The sequence below is a fragment of the Tachysurus fulvidraco genome, chromosome 16 (genome assembly GCF_022655615.1).
Source record: "Tachysurus fulvidraco isolate hzauxx_2018 chromosome 16, HZAU_PFXX_2.0, whole genome shotgun sequence".
NCBI lineage: Eukaryota > Metazoa > Chordata > Actinopteri > Siluriformes > Bagridae > Tachysurus > Tachysurus fulvidraco.
This window is the reverse complement of record NC_062533.1, coordinates 8,060,354-8,075,695: the sequence shown is the minus strand read 5'-3', so window position 1 is coordinate 8,075,695 and position 15,342 is coordinate 8,060,354. Positions and strand designations below refer to the sequence as shown.

Sequence of the window (15,342 nt, the reverse complement as noted above, 5' to 3'; positions counted from 1 at the left end):
AGATAGACAGATAGATAGATAGATAGATAGATAGATAGATAGATAGATAGATAGATAGATAGATAGATAGATAGATAGATAGAGATAGATAGATAGATCAAACCCAAATAATAACATAACAAAAGCAAATCATAACTGACATGGAAACATACTCCGGATAACACCGTGTCCACCCTTCCAGCTTACACACAACGTTACATCAAATAATGACTGACAATAATCATGACAACAAGACAAACATATATAGAGCAGCTCATCAAGGGAAACAAACAACAGGTAAGAACAAATTAGGAAAAGTTGTGGCACCGCCCAAATAATAGTTTAGCAAGGAACTACAGCTGACAGATAGATAGATAGATAGATAGATAGATAGATAGATAGATAGATAGATAGATAGATAGAGAGATAGATAGATAGATAGATAGATAGATAGATAGATAGATAGATAGATAGATAGATAGATAGATAGATAGATAAAAAGTTTCAATACTACGTAGTAAATGAGTTGATTCTAAGACTTTTGATACTTGTCATGCTGATGTTATGCATATGACATACAGTGCACCCTGACTTTTAAGACATTGGTCTTTAGTCATGATACTGTTTGTTTTAGTATGTTCTCTAAAAGACTGTGGCCTTTCTCGGACAAGATATATTCATAGTGAGATAATGTGACACTTTAACTGCACACAGGTAAACTCACTTCAAATAATTATGTAATTTCTGATGGAAACTGTTTACCTGGTCTCATTAAATTAAGCCATATAATCCCAGTCACAGTTCCATTTCAGTTTCAGGCTATAGCACAAGAATGAGATAAAATAAGGAAAAATTCACAGGAGGCAAATACTTATGCAAGGCATTGTACTTAAAGTGCTCTTCAGAATGATGAAAGTTATTGAATTGAGATGAGAGTTTCAATGCAATATGTTGAACTGGATAAAGAAAAATATAAGACACAGGAAGCTACCATTTTACATTTAGCAGACACTCTTATCCAGAGTGACACATTTTTTCAGTTTATACACCTGAGCAATTGAGGGTTAAGGGTCTTGTTCAGGGTCCCTGCAGTGGCAACTTGGTGACATACAACATAACATACAATACGACACACTCTCATCCACATTTCACTCTCAACATAAGGCATGCTATGGAGGAACTCATGACTCATCCACATCATTAAGAGCAGAGACAGAAAAAGGAGGTGAGACAGCGGTGACTTAGGTAATGATCTCAATGTTAGAGAAGACAATTGAGGCAATTATATCCATGCAGGTCAGAAAGGAAGGTTATGTCATCTCTGGCTGTAAATGTAACTGTATATCATTCGTTTGTGCACTGGAGAGCAATGTTCACATGTTCCCCTTGTGTTTGTGTGACTTTCCTTTTGGCTCTCTGCTTTCCTCAAAAGGCAGCTAGGCAGACTGTCTATGCTAAATTGCCCCTAGTTATGAATAAGTGCGTTGGTGAATGGTGTCCTGCCATTGGCATCTCACCCACTGTGAATTCTCTGGATTTGTGCCCTGTGTACCAAGACTAATTGCTATCTTGTTTGATATTGTGGTTGACATTAAGAATCATTCTTGTTCTTGTCTATTAAGAAGACATGATTCTGAATGAACTGATGCAAATGCTTTCATAACTTTGATATGTAAATCATTTCTTTAGAAAGACTTTCACATCAAAGGATTCAAATATGGTGTTCAGAAGTAATGGGAAATGAAATGTATGTGCAGAAAATTTTTATTCCTCCTCAGAATCTGCCTTTCGAGCCAGCAAGAGGTTTACAGTAATGTAAATGTAATATGTTGTTAGTTAGATACGTTATACATGATGAAGAAAACCAATGAATGCAGAATTGTTACATTAATTTAATTGCCTAAAAGAAAAGTGACAGATTTATTTGAAATACTCTGCCAAATGGGGAAAATAAATACATTGCATTTGCACAGTATGCCCAGATTACAGTGTTATAAATGTTTTTTAAATGGCTATATCTAACACAACGAGTCGAGTGTGATGTGTGTCCATGGCTGTATCATCATCATGACCTGGTGTTAATGACAGGTCAGATGTCAAACCAGCTGAGTAGCATAGTGTGTGTTTTAAGTCAGACCTTCAGGCATACAATGCACACACATTAATACTACAAAAACTCATACACGTTTGTCACATGTAGCTAGTATAATCAGATGGTGAATGGACAGAAGTATAAATATCGGCCTAAGTTTTTTCCCCTGCCTTTTTTTTGTTTAAAACTTCAGCAATACTGACAAATCTAGTGTGTTTTTAAAAAATATGGTGAAAGTAATCTCTCCTTATTATATTTTTACAATAGGTTACAAAAGTTTTTGATCTGCTATAACTGACACTGGTGGTCAACGTCAAGATGTCAATTAAATCTTTGTAAATCAAAATAGAAAAGTTGTGAGTTGGAGAAGAAGGAAAAGCACAACTGCATACAAAAAACGCCATTTTTTTCACAGTACTTTACTTGATATCTGTATTCTGGACACTGAAATAATTCAGAAATGTCTTAAAATAATCAGATACAGTATTCAGTAGACCCTGTAAACACTGATTAATAATAGATTTGACCAAGTGACCACAGGTTTCCTTTGTAAATGTTTGTTCTCAAGCAAAAAAAGACTTCGTTACAGATACACCTGAAAGGTATACCCCAGCCTAAAATCCCTAGAGGATACTTTTAAGTAAGGCTGAGCTACTAAAGCTTCAGGCTTAAGCCACAGTGCTAACACTAATGCGCTTTGTACCAGCTAATCACTCCTTCTCTAAAGCACCTAGAAATGAATTATACTAAGAGGATATATGAATTACATGAATTAATATGTAAGATGTATAGCCTGCAAAAAAAAAACCCCCAAAAAAAACAAACATTGCCAGCAGGGCTTCACCATCTGTTCTGATGTCTCAGTTCACACTGTAGGCTGTAGGTGGGCACCAGGAAGTGGAAACAGAGAGAGAGAGTTTTAAAATGAGGTGAAAATAATGTTGACCAACAAAAAAATCTCTTTAATGTTAATGGTAATAAAAGCAAGGAGCATAAAATTCATTTCTGGAAGTTACAGCGATTCAGGCAGAGGTGCTACTAGCTAAAGGAAAAGAATAAGAAGTGTGTGAAATGGAGTAACAGGTAATAAAGATAATCCATGAAGAAGCTACTGGTTAGAAACGACTGGCATGAGGAAAGGTAATACCATTTCACAAGAATCCAAGGGAATAGCTGATTTGGCCTCTCAGTGTTGTGTTTCCAACAGGTTTAAGTGACAAATGTTCAGGAAGAGCTTCACTGCAGTGGGCCTCAAAACCATTCAGCACTGAGACTATTCTGTTTAGATTAGCTTCATACACTACCATACACCAAGGTCTGTCTATACACTAGCATGTTACTCTCTGTGATCAACAATGAACCTGGGACATTATGGAAAACACAGTAGAAAGAACCACCAAGACGTTTTAGGTTCTGTCTTTCACAATTTATTAAGTATGCAGTCTAAAGTCAGTTATCTGGTTGCACTGAGCTACTAATATATCAAATTGGTTTAAAATCACAATCCTTTTGATACTTGCTAGCTGTTAGATGAGATAAATGAGTGACATTACTGAAATTATGGACAGTATGTTAGGGTTTATGTACTGTTTACTGCTGCTGTATGCTCTCTCTGTTTTCAGTGCATGTTAGAAATCAACTAATCTTCAGTAAACTGGTTCGAGTCACCATGTAAAACATACACTTATTGTAATCAGGAATTAACTCTTAATCATATGCTGGTCCATCACCTGTTCATACCGTCTGAAATCATGTTCAAGTCAGACCTCTTCTAATATAAAGCAGAAGGGAGATTTTGGACCAAAGACCTAGCTGTGTAAAGTGACCACAGAGCATGTATATAGGCTTACAAGAAGAGATGGCACTTTTTCTGATACTGATACTGAAACATTGAGTATAAGTTGATATCAATACCCATCCAATGTCTTTCTTTAAGAACATTCAAGTTTTGTAATGAATTATAACCGAAATACATTCATTCATTCATTTTCTACCGCTTATCCGATCTTCTCGGGTCACGGGGAGCCTGTGCCTCACTCAGGCGTCATTGGGCATCGAGGCAGGATACACCCTGGACAGAGTGCCAACCCATCGCAGGGCACACACACACGCTCTCATTCACTCACGCAATCACACACTACGGACAAATTTCCAGAGATGCCAATCAACCTACCATGCATGTCTTTGGACTGGGGGAGGAAACCGGAGTAGCCGGAGGAAACCCCCAAGGCACAGGGAGAACATAAAAACTCCACACACACAAGGCGGAGGCGGGAATCGAACCCCCAACCCTGGAGGAGTGAGGCGAACGTGCTAACCACTAAGCCACAGTGCCCCCAACCGAAATACACAAAATATAAAATAGTTAAAAACATTGCAGACTATACAAAATACAAAAGGAAAGTCAGGAACTCAAGAAAGTCAACGAGAGAGAGGAAAATAAGATAATATTAGAGGTACAAGGGATGATGAAAGTTTAGCTCTTTCTTGCTGAGCAGGTGAGCCATTTATTTGCTCTATAATTCAGTGGGAAGATAGCAACCATAATAACAACAGATATATTCTTATTATGTAATTAGTTTGTAATCAATTACAAGTTGTGAAGTTGTTTCAGCCACTCATCTGTGTATTTTAGCTTTAATATACAGTGAAATATCCAGCTAGCTGCTAAAGAGAGGAGTTTCACAGTTCATATATGAATCAGATATTAACAAATACACAGATCAGACAGATAACAAAATACACAGAGAACACAGACAGAATATTAAAAAACACAATTCAGAAGTGACTGGACTTTTTTGTTCTCCACACTGAGTTCTAAATAATTAATTAGAAATAGCACACTAGCTTGCTAGTACAGTATCATGCTCAGAAATGCATTAACCACTACTAGGAGTGAGTCATGTCACCTTGAGGTCATGCACAAAAACAGCATACTGTGATATTGTGGAGCAACCATAGCTTTAGTTACAGCCAGCTAACATTAGGAAACAGGCTTATTCTGTAGACCCCATGCTGTGTTTTAATCTTGCAGATTGTGCACAGTTACACAGTGGCACTGCTGATTAGTTCACAATGCACGAACAGACTGAATGTGGATCACGCAGTGCCACACTGTCAGCTTACTGCGATTGCTGCTGACGAGCTCGTGTTGAATGTGGGAGGTTTTGCTCTTTCACCTGCCAATCAGTAAATGTGACAGTTACAATGAAGTGCACAATAATGTTTTTATTCTCATAACACTTCTCTAATATAGATGAAAATTCAATAACTGAAGCAGATAATTAGATCCTCAGAGTTACATTTGCCGGGACTGTATCCCAAACATACTAGCTAATTAGTATTAGTACAATATTTTTCACTACAATGCATGTCGTTTTTATGAAAACACACCCTTAAATGCTCTCTGATAGCATACTGACCTGGCACTGTGAAATGTACTCTCATGATGCAGAAGCATGCAACCCAGTCCACATTACATAACTCAAGTGTCAATAGCAAACACCAGTTTTCTACTGGAAAATCAGTTTTTGTCAGGGAAAATCAGATAATAGTGGATAAGGCAGGAAAACAGTGAATATATAGTCATTACTTGCCCTTTAATTAATTAAAATCACTTGGGTCTATTCTATACCTGTTAATGTCATTTAACTTTAATGTCATTTAACTTTAATGTCATTTAACTTGACAAACTGTAGGCAGATTATGTTCAGACAGCGTCTTCAAATCAAATATCTAATCATCCACTAATTTAAGATGAAAGTGTCTGGAAACTATGAAACGTGCTATAAGAACAAACAGGGGTGGAAAATACTTGTGTAATTGCTATACTTAAGTGGTATTGAAATTGAATACTTGTACTCTTACTTAATTAGGTGGTTAATAATTTAGACCTTAAACCAGCTATGACAAATGTCAAAGCTCTCGTCTTCTCTTGAAGCTTGTAACTGTATGCTACACATAAGTAATGTGCGCTTCTGCACATTTGTATTTCAGTTAAGTAAAACGAAAATCATGCTATTCCCATGATGCTATACCCTATATCCCATGATATTCGATGTAGTTACTGTTACAGTTATCTGTGTGCAAGCCATCAGTCTACAGTGCTGACCTTGAGGATGAGTGTCCCTGAAGTAATTTGCTAGAGTAGGCAAAGGCTTATATAAATTGTGGCATGTCGTTTGCTTTGCTAGAAGGCATGAACTCCATTAAATTGTAAAAAAAATTGTTCAATGTTTTCTTTAAGTTTGCTAGCAATAACTCGCTCTATAAGTTAGCTTGTTTTTTTTGCTAATGCTAGATTAGATTAGCAGCTGTTCTAGGAGCTCTTATAAACTGGCTTAACAGCAAGACACATTCTAGCTGATGTTAAATGATGGTTATTTACATGATATTTTACTTTTGATTGATTCGCTAACAATCCATCTAGCATTAGTCATGCATAGTTTGACCAGCTCAAAGAAATGACAACAAATTGTGTTTATACCAATACTCATTGAAAACTGTAGTGTTTTAAAGTGAATCTTCTATCAGAAAAGGTAGAAAACATGACTACTTAATTTGATCAGTTCAAAACATACTTTTAATCGAGAAAGATATAGCATAACGTGTACTTTATATCATGTATTATTTTTCCACCCCTGACAGTGAAGCATAGAAATGTGTCAAAAATGAGGCATAATAAATGTCAACCCTTGTTAGACTAAGGGAAACAGAGCTAACCACACACTGCAGCTGAAATTGGTTAGATGGCTATTTATTAGCATATGCACTGTACCGCTGTGCTAATAGTAATGTTCGGTAATGAGGCTTCACAGCAGGTTTCTCTCTGAAAGGCTTTAATTTATTGTCCTATGTATAATCCGTGATGTCGATTCTTTCCAGTCAAGTCAGCCATTTTTTGACTCTCAGAGACTGTTCTGTCCTGCTCGCTATGTCTTATGATTTTTTTAAGGAGTAATGTAACATAACTAACAAGACTAGCCTTTACACACTAGCTTTTAAAGTAATCTGCTGAAATAATATGTATAATGTGTTGCAGAAATGTTCGACCACTTTGTGCTTTGTGAAGTTCCTTGTGTTTCTTGTGTATGTGCATCACAACAAGGCAGTCGGAAATTTAGCTTCCAGGAGACGCACAGCTTCAGATATTTCATTATTATTTCACTTTAAAAGTGAGGCATTAAGTAGTCAAAGGCATCAATTAGTCAAATTACATATAACCAGAGCCAAATTCTAAAAATCAAACACTGATGTTAAAATACTTCTATTTCTTTAAAGTCTAAATCTGTTGGCTACATTATTGTGCTTTAATTATCTACTGTAATAAAAGCGTGAAATAACAACCAAGTGAAAAGTTTGGTCACAAAACTCTCAGCTTACAAAAGCAAAGCCATTAGACCAATAGCCAAGAATCTAATACCAGAATGATACTGTATATGTGGATATATGTGGTATATGTTTCAACAACAAGGCACCAAATGTTCAAGTTCAAGTGTGATCTTCAGAAAGTGACTTCACTAGAATTAGTGTCGTGCTATGCCAAATCTGTGCTTCAACTACATTACCCATCCGCCATGTTTCCTGGTCACATCTCACTATTCACCTGCGTCCCGTTTCAGCACGATGAGCTTCTTATATAAGTTCCTGTGTTGCAGCGTCTTAATGTCCAACTTATGTCGATGATGTGATTTGTTTGCCCTTGATAATCTGTGACACATCCCTATAAAAGCAATTTCCCTATAACTGAAGGCTGCATTTTTTATCTACATGCTATGCTTCAGCCTACTAATTTAAGAGTTTTGCCAGTCTTAACAGCCAGATATAATCTGAATATGTTTACTAGGCTGCTATGTTAACGATATTTAACCCAGCTGAAAAGCTGAATTTGAATACAAGTAAAAGAGTGTAGAAGTTTACTCTATGGAGCTTTAAGAAAACCAACATTCATACTACAGAAAATATCATTAAAAAGTTGTAAACTGTTTAGATATAACAAGAGCCTTTTTTTTTTATTCTACTGCTGATATTCTATAATTAAATAATGTAAAAAAATCCTTATAGAGTATTCAAATGTTTTGCCTATTGCTCAGTAGAAGATTTTAATAATAATAAAATAATAATAATCAATGATCTATGAGTCAATCAATAAAACATGAAGCATCTTGTATATGTCCATGTTTCCATGCTCCTGGATATGAGTGAAATTAAACCTATTGCCAAAGCTTTAAAAGCTTCTGAAAAGCCAGGTCAGTAGCTCTTAGAGATAATGGTTGTTTTGGAAGCACTTCAGATATCACAGTGGGAATTAAAATTTCTCTGCACTTGATTTTGTTCTCCCACTAATTGTCATGTATCATGATGTTTCATGCAGTGAGTAACAACACTGCACACATACAGTCTACACACATATTAGTGGCAGCATACATACTAGGAATGTTGAATTCGTACAGCCTGAATTTGTATTGCAGCCTCTCAAATAAAAGAAGTGGTGAATTTCTAAACAAAATGAACACTCTGTGTTCATTATAATAATATAAGCGTCGAGTTACTCTGTTCTGGAGAGTAAACAGGTGATGAATGACTGGAATATAACCTGTGGATTTTTATAAGCAGTAGCTAAGTAAGAATATGTAAAAAACATATTCTTACTTAAAAAGATGGTTGTCTAAAAATGGAAGTACTGTATGTATGTATGTTTTTGTGTTTCTTTTATAATTGATAAAATTGTTAGATTAAATGTGAATTATTGTGAAATTTAGAATAGACTGAATAATAGTTTTGTGCTTTAGTATTTTCTTCTCTGTTAATTTCTCTATAAATGCAATATTATCTCGTAAACACTTATTAGGCAACACAGAGATGAGTGAAGACTAGAAGACTGCAATAAGAGTCAGGTCAACCCAGACCATGAACTCCATCTCCAAACATGTACCATGGCCCACAAACACACTGCGTCATTTCCCAATGTCAGACTATAATAGAGACTCTCACACACCACTACCTTGCTACATATAAGCTCAGCTTACCCTGTTTTCCTAGATTACAACACCTGTTTCCTTCTGTTTCCGACCTGTATCTTGTTCACTGTTCTTGGGGTTTTGCTGATCACCTGACCTTGTTATTTTTTTTACCCTGATCTTGCTTTGAGTTTGTTTATCGGTTGCTACAATCAATTAAAGCTTTCATTAAAGCCGTTTACCTGCAACTGCATTTGCCTCAGACTTCATCTTACATATACAATAAAATACAAATGTTGTATCTTTAATCCATCTCTCCCTGGAAAAAAATTATTTTGTTATTATTTGCCACGCCAACTTTGGTTATGACCCGTAGTATCTTCTCTTCACACTGCACATATTTATTAATATTTAAGTAGGTTTAGCTAAGAGTACAGTTATGAAACAGTGTCATTTGTTAGGTGATTAAAGCTGTGTAGTGCAGCAGGTGATGGGAAGAAAACAGCATGTAATATATTTGTGTTGCACCACTGTAAAATGTTTACATCAATAATGAGTAGAACAAAGCTAGCTCGCTTAGTCTATCGGCCTGGGCATCCATGAATAACAAACTAATAGCCCGGATACATAAGCTTCTTTTCCCATGTGTCCAGGCAAGTAATTTTTTCCCCTCCAGTAGATCTTAGGATACATTCAATGGACATTGGCACATGCTAGAGGAAATGTCAAGAATATATAAAACATTTTACAAAATAAATTACAGTAATTACAGTTTAATGTGCACCCTTATTGGAACACTGTGACTTATAGGCCAGGAGTAAAAGCTGGACAGACCACTTCCTCCGGTCGTTTCCGGTTCATTCGCCTGACACTGGTGCTCTTATGCTTCTCACCATCCTCTCCATTATTCATGTGCAAATGGAGGAGCTCTATAACTGACAGGTGAACATAACCTCGCAGCTGTCAATCACAGGCATGAAAAATCACCTTAAGTGAAAAATGTGACACGTTCAATAACGACTTCTGATGTAGGGAAGTCCGGAGACATCCTTCCAAGTCAGGCAAATTTTTAACCTGAAGCATTCTGGACTACTGAAACCCAATTACTGGGAAAATACAGCATGTTATTAAATATACAGTGTACAATACTGCCATGTTAATGTGGTGCCTACTGTAGTACTCTCATTCAGCCCCTAACACTATTCCATTACCACTTCCCATCATACATTACATAATTTTAGTAAATGACACTTAATTTTAAATTTAGTGTCAATGTTAGCTAATAGAATTCTGTCAAGCAACAATTGAAACTTAAAGATCTTATCTTGAAAGCAGTAAGCTGCTGTAGAATGATTAAATTAATGTAAAACATTGTGGCAAAAAATGCTGCAAACTGGATCTTAATTCTGATTGGTCCATAGAAGTAAAATAATATTTAAGGATTACCCCAAAGGAATGAACATGAATCCACTGCCAACTCATTAAAAATCTTAATGCTAAAATTATCCAAAGGCAATGAAAGGCATTAAACCTAGCTCATTCTGGTAAACACGAGAGTTTGAAGATGTTATCTAAAGCCAAATAAGGAGATGTGTACAGTATGCTAGATGTGTAACATTTGCGTGTTTATACACTAGGCCTCAAATCTCCAAATCAGTAAGCCTGTCTTATCCCTTGAGAAGTGAGAGCAGTCAGTCAATAGTGATGAGACAATACATACATATACATATATACTGAATTTCTGTCTGAGAGATTTCTGAGAGATTTTTCCACTTTTTTTGGGAGTCTGACAGGAGCCCAGGAACAGGATAATTCAATTCAAACAGACCACCAGGCCACTGTCATTCATTCAGCAGCTTGTGTGCTTTCTGAGCATGTAAACTGCTAGAAGCTGCTACTGAATCTGACATTAAACTGCTCAGCATAAACCTGATCCACTTTAAATTTCTACTTAAGAGAAACATTTAATAGGTTTATATTTCTTAATAATCACCACATCTGGGCAATCCACTATCAACTTCATAGAACACATGAAGCAATTTAAAAACCTGAAAATATGTGTAACACCAAACACATCACACAAAAGACTGGAAATGAACTGCAAGGTGGTCAATGCAGTAACATATTAACTGAAAATCAAGTCAAGTCAAGCCAAATCAAGAGGCATTTATTGTCATTTTACCATATAGAGCTTATGCAGTACATGAAACGACGTTCCTCCAGGTCCCTGGTGCTACATAAAACACAGAGCTGCATAAGACAAGAACTAGGGAACTAGGAACAGAACTAGGGCTAAAGACTAAAAGAAAATTAAGCTATTGACATAAAGTGCATGTGTACAAACATGCAAGACAAACCACAATGCAAGACAAGAGAATGTGAACAGACAATACAATTATCTACAGATACTGTACCTGACAGATACTGTACATAAAGATAGCATGTTTATGTGAATAACCACAAGCATGCTACTTAGCTTACTTACAGGTTATCAGAATCAAAATCAGAATCTCAGTCTATAAGCCTAGACTTTATTTACATGTGGTGTACATGTGGTTCTCACTCTTTTAACACAGATATCGCCTTCTAGCATAATCTATGAGTTCCTAAAACAGAACTTCATTTATAGGAACTAGCCTATACATCATTATCATTTGAACATAGTTCATCTCATTTACTTGTGCTTGTTTTATGCACACTCTTTCAATGCAATTTCCTTACCCTAACTGAATTGTTTTTGAAAATCATTAACATTTATTTATTATTAAAATTAGCAAAAACATAAAAATAAATGCACTGTAGCTTTATGTATCTGTATTTTCCTTTTAAATATTTAATTACATTAAATTATACTTGATGCTTTATTGTCAGTCCAAAGAAGAAAACTAAGAATGCTTTCAGTTTTCATTAATTCATGAAATGTTATTGAGGTTATAGGAAGGAACAAGTAGGATATGTATGCTCTCTTACAGTTTAGTAGCTATATAAACAATTTCAGTGAATATAACTGACGTGGAAGATAACATGGTGAATTTCATTCAGGATTGAAAACTATGATTAACCTCCTACGACCTGGTGTCCACATACGTGGACATCACTGCATCTAAAATGCAACACCTAACCAAAGCTCGGGTCTTAGGAGGTTAAACCAAGGTTAGTTATGGCCTAATCTGTGAGAAAAACAAATTAAAGAGCTAAGGTAATGAGTAGCAATTTCTCACATTAAGCCAAGAATGGACAAATCGATCCTCCAGCACAAGGTCATATTATACAGAGCCATGTAGTCAGCAACATGATGTAAGCATAAACTGATACCCTTAAACGTTACACTCTAAGCCAGAGCAGAAGTCAAAAGACAGATGATAGCGATTAATGTAACCAAACTTGCTTTACTTTAGTAACACCAGTGTTCCTGTTTTCCACACTTCCAGGAGTTATCTGTGAGTTTTGGCAATAAGGATTGTGCAGACATAGCAACAAAGGCTTTATGAACAGATAGCTACATTTCTGTTGGGAGTTTCTGTTATAAAGTCTGATGTTATTTTAGGCTGGAATATTACTTAATAAAACAGCACTAACACCCAAGACACAGGAGATAGCAGTGGAAAGAAAGACGAAACATTTAAGGCGGGCAAAATATTCTAAAGTCATGACCGAACATGATTACCCTACAGGCAATGTGGAAAAACCAGCACTTGCTAGTCAGCTTCAGCATGGGATATTTTGTTGCACTATTTTGAAACAGCTCATAAACTCAAACCAGCCCCAACAGCCCCTAAAAATGAGAGAATGCACTTGAGAATCAGTTTACATTCACTAAATTACAAATAAAACCAAGCATTTGAATAAAAAGAAAATACCCAGTCGTTATCAGGTATAATAAAAATATCCAAGGATGGGATCACTCATTATTATTGCTCACTCATCATACTCATTATTTATTACTTCCTGAGTCTGCAAGTGAAAAGAAGCAAACAAGGCATTATATTTTACGTCCATGGAGGTTAGATTTCCATTAGTATCTCTGAACAAAATTAATCAGCAAAGCTCAGAGCACAGAACAACAGAGAAGCAGGGGATGAAAAGGACAATGCATGCCTTCTAAAGTAATGAGGTATTCATTTCCTTGGAACAATCAAAGATATGGAAGTTGGAAGAATCCACAACAATCACAACATTACATCTAATTTTATCCTAAAATTCCTGCTACTAGGGAATCTGTCCCTGTTAAAGTTTCCATATTGAGCTCTTACTGGCTTAAAACAATGGACTGATATTTAATTGAATATTATCTAAACTGAACCATAGTGAGAGATCTTCCAAGTAGTTATAGTACTCATTAGCTCACAGCATGCTGCCATTATGCTGTTGAGGTTCTGCATATGTTGATAACAGTAACTTGCATACGGCCAGCTCCATTACTAAGAAGACAGTGGTACTGGCTCAGTATCGGATATCAGCTGAGACTGCTGGGTCTAATATTGGTATTGTTTTAAAAAGGGAAACAAATGGGATTGGTGCACATCCATACATGAATGTGATATTTTGCGTATTAAATGAATCAACTGTTGTTTTTTTTTCCAGAAACGTTCTGACAACCATGTAGGTGGTATCATCGGAAATAAAGAGCAACAGCAAATCTTGCTGACGAAATGTACTTTGTTGGTGGGATTTTTTTTGTCTGTCTTTTGATTTGTTTCTCTCTCTCTCTCTCTCTCTCTCTCTCTCTCTCTCTCTCTCTCTCTCTCTCTCTCTCTCTCATACACTTAGGAGAACACTGCATCCCTATTCCATTACAGGATGAGAAGGAATCAAAACTTATAATTTTTTCAACCCCAAAATGAATACTGTAGTAGTTTCAGCATGAAATGTCCCTTCAGTACAGGGAGGATTGTTTAACCAAAAAAAAAAATGAACTGTTGATGAACAATTAGAAGCCTTTTAATGTGTATTCCTTAATTTGGGGAATGTGGCAATTTACATTATATGTTTGTGTACATATAATAATATATGCTATATGTTTGTGTACACCTGAACATCACACCTATATATGCTTATCAAACTTCTCGTTCCAGATTTAGTCCGCCTTTACTGTTATAATAACCTCATCCCCATTCATCCTCCTATTTCCCCTAGATTCCACAAGAACCTCCAGTATTTCCGTCAGATTTTGGAGCATGATTTCTGATTTATGTTCAGGACACTTCCTCACCAACTTTAACAAACCGTGTCATCATAAACATCTCTGTGAAAAGGAGCACTGCCACGCTGGAACATGATAGGTCATCTTAATTTCAGTGTATTGCAACCGTAACACTATAACATACAGAGACATTATATAGACAATTGTGGAGCTAAAATTGTCACTAATGTTTAGGGGAAAAGTGTCCACATACCAAATGCTAAGTATAACTGGACTGTCCATGAGCAAACCACAGTATTGCAGAGAACTGTAAACGAATGACACTAAAATAAACGTCGCAATGCACGTGACAGGACAAAAAAATCCACCCTAAACCTGACAACATCATTTCTGGACCCAGCTACATTTAACCACTGCTTTGCTTTAATGCATCCTGTCCAAGGGCCTTTGGACAGTGACAAAGTTAGTAGGTGGGTGAGACAGCTGTTATTCTCAAGTCACATAATAAAGCTATTTAGAGTTCAGTAACGAGCCTTAGCAATTGCACAAGGATGAAAGACTGAAGTAAAGTAAAACTGCACTCTCACGCCGAATTAACGTTACCTGTAGAGGCAGTTTCCATGGTAACTGGGTGAGGCGGATGGTGCGAGTGCTCGTCTTGGCGCTTCTGGTCCTCAAAGCAGGCCGAGCTGCTCTTGTTCCCGAACAGCTCCATGTTCTCCAGATCGTCTCCGTACCACCGGCCCTCTGATCCTGGCTCGTCGATCGGCTTCACGGACATGTCTGCGCGATGTGCCTCAGACAGACCGATTTCTTTGCTTCTTTATTGATGGGATAATAAGCGCAGACGCTAAACACACAGAGGGCAAAATGACAAAGCAGCGCGCGAGCGTCGGTCGGGCTGAGCTCTTCCTCACGCGCCTGCGAAAATGGCTCGTTCGGTTCAGCGGATGGACGCTGACGTCATTGTGTCTGGGGTTTAGGAACGGGCGCGCGCGCTGAGGATGAAAACACTCTCTGTTAACTGTTTACGGTCACGACACTGGGGTTACAACTTTATTCGGTTTAGTCTGATTAAACTGCATTGCTACATCGTTTCTTATACAGGTTTACTGCACAAAGGATATGTTACAGGTTGCTGATATTAACAAACTGATATAGTGCTGCTA

General features: G+C 36.7%; 1 protein-coding gene across 1 annotated transcript in view; it reads right to left on the bottom strand.

The window, feature by feature from the left end:
* The window catches only part of rtn1b (reticulon 1b), a 34,238-nt gene extending 19,098 nt beyond the window's left edge, over positions 1-15,140 (bottom strand). The window contains exon 1 of the mRNA XM_027149569.2: positions 14,777-15,140. Within this exon, the coding sequence (XP_027005370.1) occupies positions 14,777-14,954 (178 nt within the window). The 5' untranslated portion in view covers positions 14,955-15,140. The remainder of the gene's footprint in view (positions 1-14,776) is intronic.
* Between the last annotated feature and the right edge of the window lie 202 nt (positions 15,141-15,342).